At 43.9% G+C, this 22,532-nt stretch overlaps 1 protein-coding gene across 3 annotated transcripts; it reads right to left on the bottom strand.

The window, feature by feature from the left end:
• Positions 1–3: 3 nt before the first annotated feature.
• On the bottom strand, positions 4–22,097 carry LOC114844692 (rho GTPase-activating protein 29-like). 3 transcript variants are annotated; one of them, XM_029132235.3, is made up of 22 exons: positions 21,936–22,097; positions 21,031–21,413; positions 12,699–12,842; positions 10,002–10,095; positions 9,782–9,854; positions 9,631–9,691; positions 8,903–9,052; positions 8,235–8,299; positions 8,022–8,132; positions 7,735–7,815; positions 7,170–7,340; positions 6,931–7,068; positions 6,639–6,826; positions 5,336–5,505; positions 4,736–4,870; positions 4,277–4,375; positions 3,465–3,628; positions 3,102–3,290; positions 2,830–2,967; positions 2,481–2,722; positions 1,940–2,240; positions 4–1,803 (listed from the first exon to the last, which is right to left on the bottom strand). In XM_029132235.3, the coding sequence occupies exons 2-22, from the start codon at positions 21,320–21,322 to the stop codon at positions 628–630; spliced, it is 4,182 nt and encodes a 1,393-aa protein (XP_028988068.1). In that variant the 5' UTR covers positions 21,323–21,413; positions 21,936–22,097; the 3' UTR covers positions 4–627. The 3 variants fall into 3 exon arrangements, with proteins under 3 accessions (XP_028988068.1, XP_028988070.1, XP_028988069.1); XM_029132237.3 differs by lacking the exons at positions 12,699–12,842; positions 21,031–21,413; positions 21,936–22,097 and adding an exon at positions 10,802–12,619; XM_029132236.3 differs by lacking the exons at positions 12,699–12,842; positions 21,031–21,413; positions 21,936–22,097 and adding an exon at positions 10,389–10,767.
• Positions 22,098–22,532: the final 435 nt, after the last annotated feature.

The raw sequence follows: 22,532 nt of genomic DNA, 5'->3' as shown, positions 1-22,532 counted from the left end.
AAGAACAGTTTAATCTAGATTTTTAATTTGCAGCAACTGTTGCACGTTATATTTGTTCTGAATGGTCGAAATACTGCCATAAATCAAACTTACTTGCAAATATCATGCAGTATTCATGAACAAGTACAAAAACGTAAACTGATACATAAGGCTTGAATACTGAGGGAGATGTACCAATCACAGGCTACAATGAACATGTTAAAAGATAGAATTCTTTATAATTAAGAACCTCTTGTTAAAAATACTTCAATTCCTTGAGGAATAAAATACATGTCTGAGCATATTTTAAGAACATCTGAACTTGAACCTGCGTTAAGTGCATTGTGTGACTACAATAAAATATAATTTTATAACAAATCAACACTGAACAAAGAAAATGATAGGTTTATGATTCTATAAAGATAGAAATCCATTTTTGTGGTTGACACATATTTCCTTGTTTGTGTGACCTGAAACATTCATCTTGGCGTCACACTGCATTTCCTTTGTTTGAAGCTTACACCAACCACTGTTGACACCAACAACAATATAACACTTTCATGGTTTTTTCCACAGGCCTCCATTTTCTCAGCTTGTTGTCCTGTTATATACATATTGGCACATTTTTTACATGGAACTTTTTTGGTGTCAGACAAAATGGGCCTCTCTGTGCTCGATTTCCTGCAGCCGCCAAGGTCGTTGTCTTTGGTAGATGGGCTTGGTCTCAGTGGGGCTCAGGTCGTCTGGGCTGCTTGGGAGTGGGGACTGGGGGGGTGAGAGTGTCGAAGAGGTCGAGACCCCAGGGTCAATGGCGCTGTCAGTGGAGTCCTGTGACTGGAGCCGTGTCTGCGGGGGGCTTGTGGGGGTGGGGGGCGGTGAGGCTACCTGAGCAGAGCTGATGGGCGTGAGTGAGGAGGTGGTAGTGGTGGTGCTGGCGGTGCTAACAGCGGCAGTGCCGTTCAGAAGCGTCCTAGCACTGCCGTTAAAGGAACCAGGGGGCTTGTAGAAGGTTCCAGGCGGAGGCTGCAGAGTCCTCGGTGCCCTGAGTGTGAGAGGAAGGTTGTGTGAGCTCCTCGACTCACCCGCTGAACGTTCGGAGTAACTTTCCCTTTTAGAAGCCCAGGTAGCTTTGACAGGCACGGCGTAAGGGCTGTTGGAGAATATTGTGCTCACGCTACTTGCGGTAACGGCCACAGACGTTGTGGTCACCGGTGCGTTAACAGTCACAGGCACTGTGGCCTTCATAGGTGGTACTCCAGAACTGGAAGGTGGCAGATTGGCCACAATCATAGCAGTCCTGGGTGTAACGTCATAGTGCTTGTACTTCCTGTCCCAGGTCTTTCTCTGCATCGTCTGTGTGTCAATAAAAGGCGTGATGTAGTAGGTGCTAACCCTGGACGAGCCACTCTGACGAACCCTCTCTGGCTCTGGTGTCTCCTGTATAGTTTCGGTAACGCGGTCCCGCTCGGCAGCAGAGCTGCTATCAGCATTGGCAGCGGTGTTCTGGTTATTCCTCTCGCTGATCTGGGCGGGAGTGGGCAGGCGTTCCAGTGGCATGCTGATAGGTCGAGACACATGTCTGTTGCGCGGTGGGCGCAGCTGGACCTTTGACGCCACATTAGTAGTTGATGTGATGGTGGTGCTGGGGCGACCAAACACCAATGTTGACCTCTGCACTTCACCACCGCTAGAGGCCTGGACCCCATTGAGTCTATCGAGGGCAGAGACCTTGGATGCGTCTGTTCGTGGCTGGATCTCCTCCACTTCATTAAGCATGCGTGATGGCAGGATCACTGATGAGTATCGCTTATATGCTTTGGCAGTCTGCGGGGCATAAGAGACAATTAGATCTGTGTGTCATGTACAAAAGCTATAAAAGATACTGATAATCATGAATGTGGACACTTGTGGGCCTAACCAGTGCCACCAGTTTAACGCACACCCCTCAGTCCCTCCTCACCTCTTTGATGTCTGTGAGAGAGGTGGAGTGTCTGCTGAGCCGCTGCACCTTCTCAAGGGCCGTGAGTTTGGGGGATGACTGGCCAGTTATGGCCAAGTCAGAACCAGGCAGGGGAGGCGGGTCGAAGACGGATTTGAAGTGTTGCACAAGCAGCTCCACCATCAGGGCCTGGTAGGGGTAGTCCACCAGCGAGGACAAGGACACGTCTGCATCGATCTGCCGCGGCTTCACCAGCGTGGGGCCAAAAATAATGCCCAGGTTACTGGCAGTCATCTTGTTCTCTTCCGACTTTTCTGCCACTCTGAAGAATTAAGGGGATAAAGGCTTTAAGTTATTTCACAAATATTGGCATTAACAGAAAGATTTTGTTGCACATGTCAGCATTGAAAAGCAAAAGAAAAAGAAGAGCTTTATCCTCCCACTTCCTCTACGCTACAGAGAAGTCTCCATTTCCTTATGTGGAAATCTGCATGTTGTTTCACTTAAGCAAAGACTAAAAGGCAAATGCTTACAACAGACTAGCTACAGGAGTCCATCTTACCTGTTTAGGTGGGTTACAAGGTAGCGGAGAGTCTTGTAGTTGGCTGCAGGCAACTGGCGAAGCAGATCTCGGATCTTGAAGAGAACTCTGTTGAGATGGACACTGGGACCCCGTTTCTCCTGTTTCTCCTCCATCTGGCTGTTTAGGGTTTGATTAGCTTCCTCCACAATCACTCGCTGACAATCTTTGGACAAGCCAATGAGCTCGTTGTAGAATTGATACAGAATCAGTGGTTCTGGCAACTGTTGAAAGGAAACAGTTGTAAATGTTGTGTATGTTTATAAATTTAAATTGTATTTTTAAGTTGGGACAATTCATGAAGGTGAAACACAAACATATGGGAGCCCACCTGTCTCAGATAGAGCTTGAGAACATTGCTGATGTCATGAGGAGAAAGGTCAGACAGCTCAACTAAGTCCTTTCCATTTTCAAATGCCTGACAGAGTTTCTCGACACGCGATTTGGCTCCATTGACACGATAAATCCCCTGTGGAGGAAAAAAAAGGCACATTAGTCAGTATATCTTCAATCCAAAAGACAAAATTCTGTCGAAATGACAACATAGAATCCTTAGGACATGAAAGGGCTTTGTATCGTTTCAGAAAGCAATGAAGATTTCACCTTGATGTTAAGAGCACGGCTCTCAATCTCAGATGTGCACTTCTTGACGATAAAGGGGACACCATCTGGGCTGTTCTTGGCTGCTTGAGCAAAGTCGATACCAAACAGATGTAGTCTGCCTTGCAGCTTTTTATGGCCACACTGGATAGCAAGTGTTTCTAGACACTTCTTATGGCAGGCAAGGGAGCACTGGAAGGATTATAAGATATATTCATAAATACTAATAAAATACAGATTTCACATCTCTCAGTCTACTAAACAACATACACACAATCAGACTGACAGATATAAAAACTTCAAGAACCTAAAAAGCTCATCTTTTATGCATATAAAATAACTCTTATTTCTTTTTAAACATTTTACCTCCTCACACTCAGCTCCATGGAAAACGACCAGACTGTCACACTCCCTGCACTTAGAAGGAGCTCGCAGCTTTCTCAGTTTATGGGTTTGTGCAGCTTTGGACATCTGAGCGTTTCGGAAGGGACCGGGGGAACTGGCTGTCTCTGTCACCATCTCTGCTAGACCTGAACAACAGAGCAGCCAATGAGGAATGTGACAAGGCGTCCAGGTGAAATCACATGACTTCTTGTCAGTGATGCGACTGGATTCAGTTCAGTAAAAAAGGAACCACTAAAGGTCAGAGCAAGTAGGGAAGTGGTGAGGCTTTGTTTAAGTCACAGTTTAGCACAACTGACGTGGTTTCATTACATAATTCTACACAGTTCTAGTTGCTAAATAAAACACATACATGTTAATTTAAAGCAAAATTACAACAATGTGTGTCTAACATACAGAAAGAGCTGGTTGACAGCTTCAATGCAAGCTAAGAAAACCACACGCTGACTGGGAGAGGTCAGTACACAGTGGATACAGGAAGTGTGAGTTGAGGCAACATGCCAAAGCTAATATGACCCCTGTTTGTGCAGTTTAGTCAACGGTTCAAGTATTTGATCTAAGACAAACCCACCAGAGTCACACACACATACACTGGTGCTACGTATTCACCCTGTGTATAATGATCTCTCACTAGTTCGCCTTCTCTTCCTCAGCATCCCTGTCACATGAATGGACACATTGTGTTACTGCCGACTCAGGCGTGCAGCTGCCGGAGGATAAGGGCTGACATAAAATAGCGAGAGACACAACCAACACACACACACAAATGTCCATACCATTATCCAAAGGTGATGGTGGCTCCCTCTCATCCAAGTCATCAGCAGAAGACATAGTCCCAGTGGAAGGAGTCCGGGGCAGCCGTCGCTTAAAGTCACCTGCACAAAAATCAGGAAGGAAAATTCAGCTACCTAACTACAAATGCTTCGTTTTACCAGGACAACAGTGTAGTATTATGTGCGATAAACTGCGATGTCCTGGGTACATATTCAGTGCTGAATATTTCATAGCTTTGCCCAGAAAGGCATATAGTTTCAGCCGATGGGGAAGTGCAGTAAGCGATGAGTAGTGTATGAGTGTGGCAGGCAGGAGGGAAGTTCCACCACAGATAATAATAGGAAGAAATGCATTTTGGGCACATGCATACAAGTTTAGCCTTGTTGTTGGTATCTGGATACATACGTATATATGCGTATGACAAAGACTGTGGCCTCGCCTCATCCAATAAAACTTTGTACCTGGACTGGCGGTGGGCGAGTCCATAGATCTCGATTCACTGCTGCCCCCGGCGCTCTCTGAGTCACTGCACATCCCACCCTGACTCCCCTGACTACTGGACGCCCAGGTTCTCAGAGGGGCCTGGTTTCTCAGTGCTGAAAAGAAAAACACTAGTCACAAACACAGTAAAGAGGGAGAAACTCAGCTAAATCAAAGCTGGTATTCTTATCAAGAGCAGTTATATTAAGTGACACGATGCCACAAATATACCAGACCTATGATGAGTAGATGACTCAAACTGTTTTGACTATAGCCCTAAAATAGAAGAATCCACAACTCAAATGGCAGACTAAGACTCTGAGAACAACATATCAACACAAAGACTGATAAGAAATGCTTATCAATGCCAGAAATAAGACATCACTCAGGATTTAATAGAATATCACATATATTAAAGTTGTAGTTTGTAAAATTGCTGACTCACTTTTCTCACACTCTGTCAGTCCTCTTTTTTGTAAAAGTGTGTATCATATGCCATTGTCTTTAATGTCTGCATATATTTATCAAATGTACAGCAGGTCATTCATGTTTAGGTGAAACACGTGTGACTTAAAATGTACCTCGGATGTCAGAGCTGCTGTTGGACCTCTGCTCGCTTATCTTTGCCGGTCGCTGATGAGAACTTTCCGCTTCGTCGCCGCTCAGCACGTCGCCGGAGGTGACCGATATCTGCGACAGGTTGCCGTGGGAAGAGTGGGTGCTGCCCACTGACCTTTTATTGAACAAAAACCTGAAAAAAATACAGTCGGCGTGTAATAGTTGAACTGGCAAAGAAGAATTATGTCCCAACTGCCAGGGAGTTTACTGTAATATGCAGCTTATATGTATCTGGTGAGCTTTGACAGGACTCCGTCATTACATCACCACGTATCAACATTTCTACCATGGATTACTACTGAGTAACAACCAGAGCATTTACTGACACACACACACACACACACACACACACACACACACACACACACACACACACACACACACACACACACACACACACACACACACACACACACACACACACACACACACACACACACACACACACACGAGAAAGAGAGAGAAAGAGAATACCAGGAACAGAAACTTGGAACTAGCTGACCACTAACACAAAATTTGTCAGAAGCTTTACACCAACAGAAGTAAAAAGTTGTGATTAAAGCTTTGCTGCTACAGCAACATCAATTATCTTACCAGAATCTTGGTACAAAGAAACTGAAACTGTGAAGCATTTGTTAGTGTGCGTGCGTGTGTGTGTGTGTGTGTGTGTGTGTGTGTGTGTGTGTGTGTGTGTGTGTGTGTGTGTGTGTGTGTGTGTGTGTGTGTAACACTGCTTTGACAATCTAAGCTGAATCTTAAGGACAGCTCGAAACTGGAGCCAAACTCTCACGCTCACAGTCTACCCTGCTGCTTTCAGCCTGCACCACAGATATTTCCTGAGGAAGGGCAACAAATTCAACACGCATTCTGTCTCTCCTTGGCGCTCTCGCTCACTTCCTCCCACTCTGACTCACTGTTACCTTCGCTAAAAGAAGAACTAAGCAACGTTTAAATGGTCGGACGCAACCTGCCAACCAATGTACAACTCCACTTCTACATAACAGACACTCGCAAATAAAGTTAATCCCTAAATGAAAAGCTTCCTTCACAAAAACCAAACAAAATCTTGCAAACCTTTGAATGAAAACGAGCAATAGTTTCACTGCTTCTGAACAAACCAAGACAACTTCACAGTCTTTTAAACAACACTTAGTTTAATTGGACATTAAGATTTTGGTTCCAGATGAACCTTCTGACTTGTGACCAAGTACTTTAAAGTGACGTCAGTGTGTTTGCACACAGTTTTAAATCTACAGGGATCAGTACCTTGTGCTATCAGAAGAGACGGAGTCCGAGTGGAAACGCTCCTTGGGTAGATTTTTGGGCAAATTCCGGACAAACTCGGCAAGGCAGTCCCCCGGTTCGTACAACTTAGCATTGTCAGTAAGGGCCTGGTAGTGGGCAGGAAGCGACACAATCTGTGCATGCTGCATCTGAAACCAGTTCACTGTCACCTGAAGAAGAACAGACAACAGAGTGCATGAGTGGAACATCATAAACCAGCATTGGTCAGGGCGTGTCAGCGTACGAATGCATTTAGATGGGCTTATCCACTCACAGCTTTAAGAGTGAGGTCACACTGGTAGACCAACTCTCTGATCTGTGTCAGGATCGTGTGTTTAGCATTGGTCAGATCCATTCTCCTGATGCCAGCATCAGCCACGCAGCTCTGGTACTGGTCCTGAGCCTCCTCCGCCTGACCGAAACAGAGCAGATACAGGTCAACAGTGTAAACTGTACAACAGATGCTACTAGCAGGAATACGCAGCTGTAATGACTCATTTTCCCTCCATTTACCTTCTGCAGAGCCTCTTCCTGCTGCCTCCTCTTCTTCTCCAGCTGTTTATTAGAAGCGTTATTAAACTGCTCCTCCTGGGAGCGATTAGTAGACGAGTGGGCTTTCTGGTACTCCTCTTTCCTCTGGGCCTTCAGCGTTCTTGCCTTACGCAAGGTCGCATCTGCCTCTTGCTGCCAAAAGCACACAGATCAGCCACATAAGCCCATGTGATTTTGTTTATTAATATAATCAGGCAGGCCTTTGTATTTGATCAGCCTTGCATGTGAAGTGACACGGTGAAGTGTGTACACAGCCAGGGGATTAAAACATGAGACACAAGCTGCAGAGAAAGTAGAAGTTCGAGTAGGAAATGGCTATTTCCATCCCTGAAATATATTCTTAGACATCACTGATGACATCAATTAAAATCAATTGTGTGCTTTGGCAGACTGTATAGAATCATTTAACTATGCTGACGTCAAAGTGCCCTTTGGCTGACATTTACAGTGGATGAGCTAAGTATACATGTTATTATAACAACTAAAGCATTTGAATGGTCTACATCCACGCAGACATGTCAAGTACCATTTTCTTCTGCTCCCTCTGCCACTGCTCCTTGATGTCTTTTCTCAGCTTGTCCAGTTCATTCTTGCGGGCCAGAAGAGGCTGACAACAGATGGAAGGTCAGCAGTTACAATGGGTTATTTCAAAGCTCACAAGGTTTGCGCATACTGCTGTTACCTACATAAGAGATGCTGGTATTTATACAGAGTAATACTACAAAAAGAACAAACCAGTCAGCTGATGTTTTGAGAATGGTTAGAGGCAAGGTAGGGAAACAGACTCAAGTGGTGCCGTCTCATCACTCCTACCTGTATAAATTTATTGGTTTGAAGAGCCATCGCAGCTTGAAGAAGGAGCTGGTTGTATTCAATATCTTTCTTGAATGTGGAAACATATATTTCACTGAATGGCATGTAGTCCTAGGAGGAATTACATAAAGAGAGGTGTAAATTGATGAAGTATATCAGTATCATAAATTATTAATGAAGACAACGCTATTTAAAAACTGGCCTTTAGGTTACCTGTTGACTGGCTATTGTCTTTGCATTTTCTGCCATTTTGACATAGTTTTTAGCATATTCAATATCTGAAACAGAAAAAAACACAAGAAATAAAAACGCCTGTAAAAGTCACTGGACCATGTTTGCTTGTTCATGTAATCAGGTAAAGCACGAGTACACGTCCAGCATGCTGAGTACAGCCACGATCAGGCTGTCTTGGTATGGCCAGTTAGATTTGTTATGCATTGAGAGATTCTCAAACATCATATAAATACTTTATATAACCTCGATAGCTCCTATATTTTGAATAAAGTTCGCCTTAAACCATAAAGGAATAAATTCTTCATTCTGTATGAAGCAAAAGGTTTATTGTTGAAGAATGCATCACCTTGACTGCCTGGCTGCAAAGTGTACAAAAATCATTTGGCCAATTCAACTCACTAACCTCAATTAACTGTCAAAGACGGTGACTCAAAGGTCCATTTATGAACTGCTTCAAATAAATGTATAAACAGCTCAATTCATTAGTTTTAGTTAGATTGTAATGAAAGTAAATGGTTTTATATCAACAAAAACCTAAAGGTCGGAAGTTGACCATGATCACATCATGTCTCATAATAGCTTATATGATGTCCTGCATTAATGCTCGTCTACATCCCAGTGCATTGCCACTAGGCTCAGTGTCTTACCCATGGCCAGTCTTTTCTCTATCAAGGCCAGAAGGTCTTTGATATACTTGGATGAGGCCTTAGCATAGAGCAGAGCAGACTCCACGCCGCTATCATTCTTCAGCAAAGACAAGTCTACTTCTTCCTCCCGTGACAATGGTACCTCTGGGCCTGTGGAGTCAGCAGAAGAGATACACATACCAAAACAAAGTCAATCAAAACACTACATTGCCCAGTACGGGATTGATGAGTCTCTGTTTTAACATCCCAACAGACGTGTGTGGGAGATTAATGACAAAACACTTGGGTAATTGAAGTTGACAATGTAGGAGGATATGAAAGTGTTGGGCATCTTTTAAAATAGTCTGACATCATTACGTTCTCTTTAGTGGCTATGGTGCCTTACACCTCTCCCAGCTGCCTGCCATCTGATTCAACACAAACCCCATGTGTTTCCCATCCCACACAGAGCTACTCCTAAACAGGCAAGGAATGTCAGATATGTGGAGAGAGAAGGGAAAACGAGTAGCTAGTATGAAAAAAGCAGCAGAAATAACAGAGGTGGAAGCAGAGGTTTAGGGTGGGTCTACCTCAGGCATTCAAAAGTCAGAAGCCTAAATCACTCGGTCAACTCTTGTGCTGACACTCCAATATGCGTTGAAAACATTAAATGCTTGTATAAAGCAGCTACTAATAGACATTATATTCAAGAATTCATTTATTTTCCACAGAGTTAAAAGGTCACTTACCCACAAGGTCACTTTTCTCTGAGACAAAGACCCCAGGATCCACAGAGAGGTTGTCAAACGACTGCAACAAGAAAAACAGACTTTAAAAAAACCCTTTTTTAAAATGACCAGGGTTCAAAACGAAGCTAAATAAACAAAGACGGTGTTTCACCCTGCTTCTCCTGGTCTGGGGGACCCCCAACCCTGGGCTGCTGTCCACATCTCCCATAAGGAAGTCAGAAACTCTGAGGAGTCGATGCGTACAGTAGATGTGTGTCAAATGTACAGTTTGATACGATCACACACTCTATTCATCAAGTTGACCTTTTCTCCCAAACACAAAACGGTAATAAAAGCGTGCTGTTGAAAAGGATAACAAAAACTGTACTCACACATTGCCGAACGTGAAAGCCAAAGTGTCAATGGATGTGTTTATCTCGCCAAATACAGATTTGTTTTCTGTGTTCACTTCCTTGAAATTAATGCCTGTGTAGAGTGATAAAAAGACAGACAGAATAAAACTGTTACATGTCCAATTGAACACCAGCTGAAAACAGCACATGTAAGGAACTAGCTGTAACAATAATTGATCACAGTCTTTGTCTTGCTTTAGGTTTTCTAGTTGCAATAAATAGTTGGGACTGAAGTTAACGACTTTGTTCCTGTAGGGAGTGGTTCATCTCCCCTGGAAGGGTTAAAGTTGTTTTAAGTGAGAGATGACAAACCAAAAGTCAAACTTCCTGAGCACAGTGACAAGTAAGATCGGTCCGTGTTCCTACCGAATCAAAAATCTGGAACAGCTTCAAAGGTCTTCAAGGATGGATGTTCAAAGAATATTCAAAAACAATCCCAAATTTTCCCTCCTTTGTTCAGACGTGTTGTAATCCCATAGGTCATCTTTCATGTTGATCGATGGCAGAGTGGCAAACACTCGTACACGACGAACACCAAGAGATCTACTGACCACGCGCCATCCAGCGATTCAGGAACGTAATGCCATCAAAACCTTTGAGAATGAATGCACTGCGCTTCTCTTCTCGACAGTTTGCTCAGCAAGAGGACATATGCAGAAAGCAATCAGAGGAACCAAAAGACACATGCAAAGCTGAGAGCTTCCTGTCTGCCCCACAACAGGAAGCACAGCTCGAGTTCTGCAACATGTAACAGCGCAGACGAACGTGAGAAGGCTTACCTTTTGACTCTGTCACCTGGTGTTGGCCGGTAACCAGGAGTTACCTCAAATGTCACTCCAAATAGATCCACCATTTGCAGAACAATTTTAGTCAAAGTTAGCCGCGGCTAACTAACTAATTCCTATCGTAAGAATGAGGACAGACGTGTCATGGGCTTCGGTGCTGGGGCGGCGACCCATGTTTGAGGTGAGCCTTTTGGAGACTATCACAGTCCTGCGAGTCTCCCTGCAGTGCACCTCCCTGGCCCTGAATGCTAGAGTACAACTCTGCGCTGACTTCTTCCTCAGGACATCCTGTGGGTCTCATAACAATGATTCCAGAGCTCTGCCCCCTGGTCACAATCGAAAGATAGAAATGTAATCGTTTAAGTAGAGGGGGCCATGTAGTGAAGAATCTCGAAAAAAGGTTGATTTAAAAAAATAAATAGGATTTATTAGTAAGGATAGCCTAAAGGACATTTAAATGAATATATAGGAAGACGCCGCTAAGCAGCACGATTTCTTGTTTAAGAGCAAGAGAGAAATTCAGTGGGTTGAAGAGTTCGATGCTTTTATTGGAGTGTTTTCAGAAGGAGGAGGAAAACTGACGTGCAATGTGACCAGGGAAGCTTCTTTTTGTAGTCATTGCAAAAATTACACATTCAGAGAGACAGCAGCAGAGAATAAGTATGGGCGATGCGACAGCAATTGTCTCCAGGATGAAACACCCTGCTCTGTGATCAAGCGCTTGACATTCCTCAGATTAATAGAAATGTGTGCGGTGGTAAATTAAAAACAACAGGAAGAGAAGCGCTGGAGTGGATAAGGACTACATAGAAATTGCATTTGAAACTGGTTAGGCAGCCATGTGTTTAGAGCAGAAGGAGGAAAAGGAGTTTTTTTCCATTAAATCCTGGCAGATGTCCAAATGCCTCAGGTGTCGTGACCGTCTATCACAGAGCAACGTGAGTGACGACACGACGCGCTGAAGACGGCGAGGCACATAAGGCCTGTTATCATCCAGCCTTTGAGTCTTCATCTCCAGCATGTCTGATTCATCAGTCTTTCAGTCTCTCCCTGGCTTGCTGGATGTGTCACACTTGTGTTACCTGCTGGCCATTTGGCACAGATCAGGAGGGGAGCGCGGTGAAGTAAGGCACCCCCTTGTGGACAGGAGAATTTGCAAGCGACTTTCAAGGCAGCAGTAAGGCCAGAACCTTCCTTGTAGAGAAGAAACAATAACACTCCTAGGTGTGATTTTCCGGCAATTCAAAAAGCCTGTTTGGAGGGGGCCTATGTAAAGGGGCAACTTTGGCTCAGTAGATAGTAGTCATCCATGAAACCCAGTACTGGTGGCTTGACTCCAGCTTTTCTTTTGTTTCCTATTTGCATTCTGAGCATAGAAGAGCTCAGATATTACGATAGAGCAGGTGAGCTGTCAGACAACCTCTAGCCCACAGTATGAGAAAGAATGAAGAATGGGGTGTGCCAGGCTACAAGTGGCAGCGAGGGGCCTCCGTGGTCACGGCGATATGGAATGCAAATTACAGTCGTCTAGTCGCCACTGTAGAGATTCTTGTACGCAAGTCAATTGAACCATTACCCTTGCTGTGCATTTTGAATTTATCAGATGAACTCGTGAGTTGAGATCCGCTTTGTTTATATTCATTCGGGAGATGGGTAATGGAACTGTTGTTGGAGGAATAATTACCTCTCACTCAGCCTTACAGAAACAAAACTCCAGGCCAACTGTAACTGAGCAAAGATCAATAAAGGATTCCTGTGGAATCTTTCCCACAGCGGTCCGACTCAGACCCTTTGCTTGAACCAGGTTTGAAATAAGTCATCGGTGACTCGTGAGCGCTTTAGTCAGTCAGCGTCAGTCTGTGCCCATGCACTGCATTGTGCTGCTACTGACCTTTCACCTTGGCAATGACTGTGCCAGCTGCTCCCAGGATGTCCACTGAGTTAAGGGTCTGGTGTTTTCCAATAACAGCCTTAAGAACGCAGAGCAACTCTGCCAAACGTTCCTGCACCACCTTCTGAAGGTCTTCTACATGGTCTAAAACAGAAACAAAAGTCAGTCAGCAGAACCACACTGCACTTTGAGTCACACGCTCGCCAACGTCACATTAATTCTTGGCATTCCTTATGCCATTGCCACACAAAATTCTTGCCTATACGTATCAGACGTTTTGTCATTTTTCTCTAACCTAGTCAATTCACTTCAGGGCAAACAAAACAACAGTGCATGTTCTGTTACGCGTTATCTTTGTGCCTGGCTGTGCCAGATAAAAGCTAGAAGACAGAGGCCGTTGTGGTTGAGAGACGGTGACAAACTCGGCCGCACAAAACTACAGTGACGCAACATTTCTGTTTCTTACAGGCAGAGAACGACACCCTGAACAGAGGAAGTTGACACATCGTGGCACATGTATTGTAAACAGGTTACATTCCCTCAGACATGCTGTACATTTCCACACCAGTGTAGCTGATGCATACAGTGATCAGTGCTTTTTCTGTGTGCAAATGAAGCAGCAAAAGTCTGTATATAGAAATGTCCTCAGCTGCTGTACGGAGTTAGACATAACAACTACAAGTCACATATATGACATTTTATTGCAGCCCTGAATAAATAAACTGTTTTAATTTTAGAGCAGACTGAAGTCCTGTTGTACAAATATGTCACTTTTCAACAAGCTTTGTTAGTGTTGAGAAAAGCTGAGGTAGAGCTTGCAGTTCTGTCGCCAACAAGGCTTTAAAAATGTGACGCTGTGGGAGAAAAATCATGCACAAAAGATTACCTCATTTCTATCATAGTCCGTTAGTTATTGGGTTATAGAGAATGCGATCCTGAAAAGAAGTGCTTTCACAAAACAGATCTTTTGCCTAGATCCTGGAATTGTTTAATTCTGCATAATTAAGAGTGTAAAATATGGAAGATTGTTTAATGACATTGATAGTTCAATCAAATAAACACATTCATGTGACACCTGGAGTCAAGAAGACATCATAATAGGAGAGTTCATGTCTAACTCACGAAGAACCACCAGCTGGAAACAGAAAAGTCATCCTTTTTTTAATCTTATCAAGGCCAAGCCACCAGGCCCCATGGTGAGATGAGAGAGTTTAATGGATCGTTAAAAGGAAGTACAGAGGGAGTGGAAATGAAAGCCTGTGTGTGTGCTAGCCTTTCTACTCCTTTCTTATAAATATGCATAACCACTAATTAATAGGTGATGGATGTAAAATATGACAGAAGTAGCACTGAGACATCAAGGACATCCTTGATTACACTTTTGTTTGTAAAATACTAAAGCTAAGCAAGTATCAGGTGGAAATACTGAATTCTTCTGACGCTAAGCGACCCATGTCCCCATCGTCACCCCCCCCGCAGGATTAGAAAGAAGGCGTCCTGTAGAACTGTGAGCTCACCTGTTTGTCTGCCCCAAGGCCACTGAGAGGTCACTGACCCAGCAACACACACTTTGAAGTCTCGCTCCCTTCTAGTTCTGACAAAGGGCCTTCATTAAAAAGTCCTCCCCTACCTTTGAACCCTCCTCCTTAGTTGTGGTCATCTGGGTATTTCTGGTTAGCTCTAGGTGTTTGAAGCTTTTATCAAAGACGTGTGTGATTTGCTCTTTAGAATATGCCCTAATTAAATGCACGCCTTCTGTACTTTGCATGACTATACATCACAGCACTCAAGTTAAAGAGCATCACCCATTTCGCTAACTCCTTTCTTACTTCACTGTGTTGAACAACGAGCGCAGCACAAATTGTGAGGAAACAACAACAGCTATGATGTTGTGGCAACAAAGACTGAGAGTGATGCTCGGAGCCAAAAAGGCCTTTTTATATTAACTGCTATTGGCTGTATGCGTTGTTTACTTTCACTTGCTGCCAGGTTTTACGAATAGCCCCACTGTGCAAAGTCAGAATGCTGTAAGAGATGCACACGCAAAAAAACAACAACCAGCAATTTCAATAAATGATACACACAATAAAGCCCACACTAATGAGACCACAGCATGTTACATGCCTCTAAACATAAAAAGTCTGTTTTAGTATATAATAATACTAATAATGGGAATTAAAACAAATCAATGTGTCAATAAGGAGGTTCTATTCTTTACATTTGCATGAGCCTGCATGGATTATTGTTTTTTTCTTCCTCTTTTACATATGCAATGCAGCACAGTATGTGTGCCATCAGGCTTCTTAGATCACAGTTAATTAAGGTCAAACTTCACGTGGCAGCTCATACTGATCATCACTGTGGCCCTATGAATTGTGTGAGAGGATCTGTGCTCAGCGCAGCGTGAGACATCCGAGGGAAAGCCGGTGACACTCAGCAGTGAGTGGTTGTGTCACAACAATGGCGTGAAAAAGCTGGGTGGAAACGTGCTGGTAATTGTTGGGGCCACGGCATTGTTGTGATGTAGGTAACAGCACAAAGACAAAAGGCCGGGCCACATTGTTTAAATGAAGACCCCCTGTCAATGCCAAAGCAGATCAAGGCCTCCTAGTCTTTCTTTACAGTGGCGTGATAAGCTGGTGTCTCAGCCGCAATTCAGTGGAGACCTACGTCTGTTTAGAAAATCTAACCTAAAAAAGTTTCCAACTTTCTAAACCAACACAGCACTTTAGCAAGACACGGTATGGCATATAGCCATAAATAATTTATAGAAGTAAAGAAATCAGTGAATGAATCACTTATAATATGAAAAATGGCTAGAAATATCAAGGTCAGAAAAGCAATACAACAATAAAACTAAAAGAATAACCACCACTATTTATCCCCTTTAGACGTGTGGCTGTAAAGGCTGTGAATCATGTTGAATTCCACTTTAATGATGTCAACATGTTTCAGACACTCTCATTAATGTCACCCACTGAATTCTTGTGTGTGGGGTGGATCCCATTGTGCCTCGAGAAAAGAAAGAGCACTCTAATCCAGATCTTCAGGTGGCCTGACAGAGGTTACTGCCCCCGCACCCCCAGCACCGATAGCAGCAGGCACTCAGCTGACCCGTCTGGACACGTAATCTGTTCGACATGAAACAAGCCTCGGACACGCTGAAGACAAGGCGCTGCTTGGAGAACAGCTGCAGGCTGTACTGAAAGGTAGAGGAAGTCATTCTTCTCCATCAGCATCCCAGCGTTTGTCTTCTTTGAATCTAGAGGCAGGCGGCATGACAGACTCACACCTGGTGCAGCTGTTGATGCTGTTGTCGAACGTCGCGACTTTCTGATGTGTATTTAATTACCTCCTTCCACACGTGTTCTCTGTGCAGACCTTGGCAGCGCAGACGCTCCTAATAGAACTGGACACTTTGTCATTTCCACAGATAGACCTGGACTAAATAAGCTACAACTCAGCCCCCAGTTCATTCCAATCAGAGCCCACGGCCAGGGGAGAGTACACTCACTGTAACAGACTCCGTTTGCATTGTTAAACTGCCTGCAACCTTATCTGCGACAGGTGGAATTGTTTGGTCAGGATTCCATCTCCAAACACCAATTTCCCCCCCTGTCCAAACACACGCTGCATTGCTGGGTCGCCTGTCCAGATTTCCCCACGCCTTGTTTGGAGAGAGAACGAAAGCCAGGCACCACACAGGCAGAGACGGCGGCTCCATAAACAGCTACCAGGGCTCAGTGTGTCAGGGAGCTTCAGCCTGGGAGGTCTGGGCTCCACAGTCAGGCTAATTGCTCCTACACTTTGGAGGCCTTCAAGCAGGTGACAGCAACTTAAATAATACAGTCAATCTATAGTAACGTTAGCCAAGATTAACTGAATCACTGACAGTTAAAGGAGCAAAGAAAAGCTGTTTTTGTTAGACGTGCACACGTGGATGACTTCACACAGGCAAGTTGGCAGTTGGAGGTTTTACGGATGAGTCCTCACGTACCTGAATGAATGACGTCACTTACAGTACTACAACATGGGAATGTGAGTCGGATACTACGCTCTTGAGCAAGAGGACTGAGTCATTATGTGAGAACTGAGGAATGTGTTGGGACATGCATTATTGTGTTCCTGTTGAAGGTGAGTAGATGCAAAAACAAAACAACTAGATACAAAAAAAAATGCAGTCTGGCTCATGAGACGTGGGCCTCCGCACGGTCTCTCATCCGCAGATATAAATTTCAGCAGGTCAGCAATCACCAAGTGACCCTGCTAGCGAGCAGCTCCACGGGCCAATCCACCCCTCGCCATGACCAATGTCCTGCACAAACATCCCAAGCCCATAACCATAAATCCCACCCCAGGAAACACATCCCAACCACAAGATTGCACAAAAACATCCCTCAGAATCACAGGGGAAAGTTAGTGCCCAACAAATCTCTCCTTTCTTTCTCCTAAGAGCAGCGGGCCATTAAACCATTATGTGCTAGAACTCCGCTTTTCTCTCGATTGAAGGCACCACCCGCAAGTAGCCACTTGAGCTGGCACAGGGACACTTCTGTGAGAAGAGCAGATATTTGTGGTCGCGATTGCTGTGTATATTTTGCACTAAGCAATTGGTGCCTTTCAATGGCATTAAAGGGAGTCTTTATTCTGGGTAAATTCAAGATCCAGTGTCATTGAAGTAAAAAAAAAGCATGGATGGAATATAATGACAGCATTTACTGTAATAAGCCATCAAACATAGCTTCAATCTTTGAGTTGACTCCACATACTGAACCAATGAAAGGCTGAGCTGAAAGAAAAACAGGTCCAGGAATACGCAACTTTGTTAAAATCATTATCAAGGGAACAAGCCTCCCCCCAACACGTTGTTGGCATTTTTATAATATCCAGTCTCAGAGAGGAGTCTGCCTTTCTGACAACAACACAGTTAACAGGTTGGCAGCGTTAAACACATCTGGCAGCACTCCAGTCTAACTGCATTGTTCAAAGTCATGTCATGTCATGATGACACCAACTGTGAAAACGAAATCTCAGTCTGCTGGAACAAGGACATGTGAGTCACCTTAACATGTTTCTCCTCGTTTACAGACACAGAAGGCCATTTAACGGCCAAAGGAGCACTTTGTCTGGATTGACAGAAGGGTTGAGAATATGGGAGATCACATAAAACATAATTGTTCAAATCCGGTATCAACCGCATGTTCTGCAACAATGCTGAGAATTTGTTTTACACTCATTTTTCTGTTCCACCTGAGGCTACAAGGAACAAATAACCTGGATTCTCCTGAGCAAAGAAACTTTAAGGACATTAGATTCCAGGCAGCGTTCTTATAATGAAGTGTGTTCTGAAGAAATTAAAGTTAACAGTTAGTTATGGCCTGTTGGACTGAACACTATCCATAATCTCCACCGCACATTTCTCAACACGCATTCCTAAACTTTTTTGGCTTGATAATAAGGACGAACCACTGAGCTACTTGGAAAAGGTTTTAACACATTTAGGAGAAAAATACAACAAACCGAGAAGCTGAAACAAAAGCAAAACAAAATGATGAAGCAACTGTGCCTAGTGTGATGCGTTTTGTAAGAAAGGTTAAGAAAGTAAATATTGTAATATATAGTTTAGATCAAAACACAGTTTACTGATCCGCCAGGAACCAGTCAGTCACAGTATTTACTGCATTTCATTTGTTTTGTAGTACAGAAATTCTTCCTTTGGGAGGCCAAAATCAAAACTGGATTTATTTTAGCAGCATTTTTATACTCACTGTGCCTGAAACTTACCATAAGTCTATTGAAGGCACTATAGCTACAAGTGAACATTTGTTCTAAAGGAATGCGGAGCATGCAGGAGAGTGGGGGGATGGGAGGGGGACAGCAGCTCTGCTGTGTGTGGGGGACTCCTTTTTTATCCTGATTACAACCATTAACCAAGCTGCAAAGAATTACAGACTTAAACCAAAGCCTCCAGTTAATATTAAAAGCTCATACTCTACTTGTAATTTGTTCATCTTTTAGAACAAGGCCATGAAGTGACTATTTGCTTTAGTTTAGAGCAACATATTTTCAGGCTTAGCATTACTCTATTAAACACCAATAAGCACCAGTCTCACAGGAGCTAGCTGGGGTTGACTCATTTTTGGGGGGAAGTAAGCAATGATTCATGGGAACCTGTCAGATAACCACTGACGCACCACCACTTAAAACTTACCACCATGGGTCAACTGGAAATGGCAGCTATTTTTTAACCAAATTATAATTAAACAATCAAATATAGTTTTAAGTACAACTGAAGTAAGTTTCTAAAAGAAATCTGATACATCTGGAGACAACAGAGAAATGAAGGCAGATATGAACTACTCGCTCAAAGCATAAATCTAATTTATTTCTTGGGCTACATGATTTGACAGCCCAACTGTTGTTAGGCAACAGTTCTTTATCACATACCTAGGTTAAAAAAGAAACTGTAAACTGCAACAGAATATGACCCCAGGGAATCGATAGCTGTGAAGTTGTGGGTATGAACGCAGTTTCATGAGCATCTCTGAGGCGGAAACCCTCCACATAGTTTTCCCTGCATGAGAGGCAACATAACACACTCTGAGTCAAACCAAAGGGAATTCAAGCCAGCCAGATCTCAACAGGACACACACCTCGCAGGAGTGAAAAGCATTGTGTCAGCATTCGCACAGTGCTCCAGTAACAGGCCCTTCCAAATTTGCAAGGCATAACGTAAGCGCTTGCATGTGCCTTGTTAATCTCCTCTCCACCACCCCCACAGCTTTCCTCATCCACACGGAAACGTGCCGTTTGTCTTTTTCACACATGCTGCTAATCACAACACCAGCACATAGGAAAGCTCAACCTCGCAACTGACCCACATTTTCATACGGTGTACACTCCTATTAATGTTGAACAGTCTTTTTAGGGTGCGCAGCCATGTGTGTGGTTTGTTGTGTTTAATTAGAGATAATTGATGAAAACTACACTCAATTGTTGTCAAATACATAGTTGACATGCTTAATTAAATACAGCTCTAAAGCAACATGGCTCACCTGTTAGATTTAAATTGGACTGTTCGGTCAAGTGATGGGTCTATGTCAAAAACAGCAATTAGAACAAGGCCGGTAATTAAATACTTCTCATAGTACACTGTAAATACTGTTTTTGCATCTTGTCTGAGTTATACTAAACACTTGTCTGTGTCTCACAGGAAAGCAAAACAAAAATATACCACTAATCCAACAGACAAATACCTGGATCAAATTATAGGCCACAGGGTATGGTTTCATCCCCACCTGCTGAATAAGAGCCTCTGTACAGGAGGGAGGCAAATAACCCAAATGTTTTTCCGATGGGTCAGAGCAACACTCAGCACGACACAAGCCAAGACTCACTCCTACAGCTACAGGAATGGCTGAAGAACTCACTCCCACTGCCAGGCCTGCAGTAGTGCCCCCTGTGTTTATGTGCATAGCTATGTCTTTAAGCACCACAGTAGGACTAGTGGTGGGTTTAATAGTGAGCATGTTTTTTCTATAGAAGGAATAACTTTATATATAGGTAATAAAAGGCACAAGCAAAATCATAGAGAGAATAATGTCTATTATGCATGATCAGTAAAGAGAGCACCTCAAACAGATGCAATTTCCTGAAGACACTGAAGTCACTCAAAATCTAAGTACTCCATTTTCCCACACACTGTATAGTGTCCACAGTCATTCGAAACTCTTATAACACAGATTGACTGAAACTGTAAAATAGGAACAGTTGCACCCACACAACAACAGTGTAAGCATGCCTAGGTCACCGCCAAATCGAGGTAAAACACTACGTTTGCATTTGCGTAGGCTGAGTGTCTGCAAACAAGCGCTAAACCATCAAAACCAAGCGAGAAAAACGGAAAGAAAGTAACCTGTGTCTGCTCGACTCGTACTCGCGTGTATGTAGTGGCGTGTGGGTGAGTGTGGTAATTAAGACGCAAACAAGACTGCAAGCCCTCCAGGGTGTCAGCAGCGAGGCTGTTATCACACTATTAACTGACACTCCGCAGGTGGCTCTGGCTGTTTTTCACAATGGCAAAGTTGTGCTGTAATTATCAGTCTGTTACTTCCCAAAGTTCACAGCATTCCTGGGCATGTCACCTGAAGTGCTTCCCGAGTCGAACTACATTTGGTGGTTCATGGCTTGAAAAGCATCAAAGCATAATGACAGTGCTGGTTTGATTATGAGTCAAAGAAAAACGTTCAGCTCAGAGTGAAAAAAAGTGGGTTCATTGGCCTGTTTTGATCATGTCTACCCCCTCCACATTAACGCCTGTTCCCGAACCTACCTTTACTCTGCAAAGCATCCTTGAGGTTGAGCAGCACATCAGCGAACCACCGCACGTCATTCACTAACTGCATTACGTACTCCGGGTCGACTCCTGGCGCCCCAGTCAGAGTGGACGTCAACCCCATGCTGCTTAAAGGGTTGCGGTTCCTGGAGCTGCGGCCCACATCCAGGGTCTGGGTGGATCCAGCCGACACGGACCTGGCGTGGGGTTTGGAGGTGTGCTGTGGCAGACCCTGGGTGCGCTTCGTCTCATCGCCACCGCTGCTGCTGCTGCTGTTCTTCCGTAGCATCCCAGCAGCCAGTGCAGCTGCCACACTTCACAGGTGGTACCGCAGGACCCTTAGCCCCTGAACGCAGCACACCGCTGTGGCCCCCGGACCGCTGGAGCACAGAAAAATGGGAGGTGAGGATTGAGTGTTTATGGTGGATGTTTTGCTCAAATGTCAGCCACGATTAAAAGTGGTCACATGCGTTAAAAAGAGTTAGGATTTTACTCTAACTTCACCCTTCTTATAGTTAACTCTACTAAGCTGCGTCTCAAGCACCGAGTTTACAGTAAACACATTTTGCTTACTCTTAGTAACACATTCAGCTTTAATTTGACTTGGTTTGCCATTAGGGTAATTATTTTATAGACAACAGCTTTTATTTTGTTTGCTAGCTTAGGGGTTGTTTTAAAAAAAGTTACCGAGTATCTCCATCCAGCGGGATTCTACTGCTAAACTTACAAATGATATAAACATCTTAAAAATAATTTCCCCGATTACATTTCCAAAAAAGCTGACTTTCATATCTTTTTAGGACAGTTTACGGTGGAAAGTGATGCTGTTACTAGCTAAAAAAGTCGACCCGGGTCATAAACTGCTTTGCTGGCACAGCTAAAAAAACGCTATTTAAACTCACCTGCTCGGCAGTTCACACACATAATGTACTCGCGGGTCAAACGCAACGTTGCTTAACGGTGACCGTAAGAAGCCGCTGGAGGAGAAGAGGAACTCCACAAGAGCAACAAACTTGTCCGCTTCTAATCACTGTACATCGACAAGTAGCCGACTATCGGCAACTCTCAAGTCAATCGCAATTTACGAGTTGGTTCGTCACGTGACTCCCGTCGCGCGTTGTCATTGGCTAGCACATGTCAAACGGAATGGAGTTGTGATGCCTTCAGGGTCTCTCGGACGTTTTGGAATTATAACTACTTTTCGAATACTGTCTAAAGTTATTTACCATATTTAGTAAGCATATTCCTAAACGTATTGTGAGACAGGCTTGAAAAATTACATTGAGGACTATTCCTTAAAACATACTTGTGTGCCTATAACGCTACAGATCGGCACCGGCGCACCGCAGGGGTGTGTCCTCTGCCCACTACTCTTTTCCCTGTACAATAACGACTGCTCCTCGGAACCCGTGTGTGAAACTCCCACACAGTCTATGATCATAGACAGTGTCTGTTATTAATCCAATAGCTAAATAATTAAAATATATTTATTTACAGGT

The sequence above is a fragment of the Betta splendens genome, chromosome 17 (assembly GCF_900634795.4).
Source record: "Betta splendens chromosome 17, fBetSpl5.4, whole genome shotgun sequence".
NCBI lineage: Eukaryota > Metazoa > Chordata > Actinopteri > Anabantiformes > Osphronemidae > Betta > Betta splendens.
Note: the sequence above shows the minus strand (reverse complement) of the source record. Positions and strands in the feature narration are given on the sequence as shown.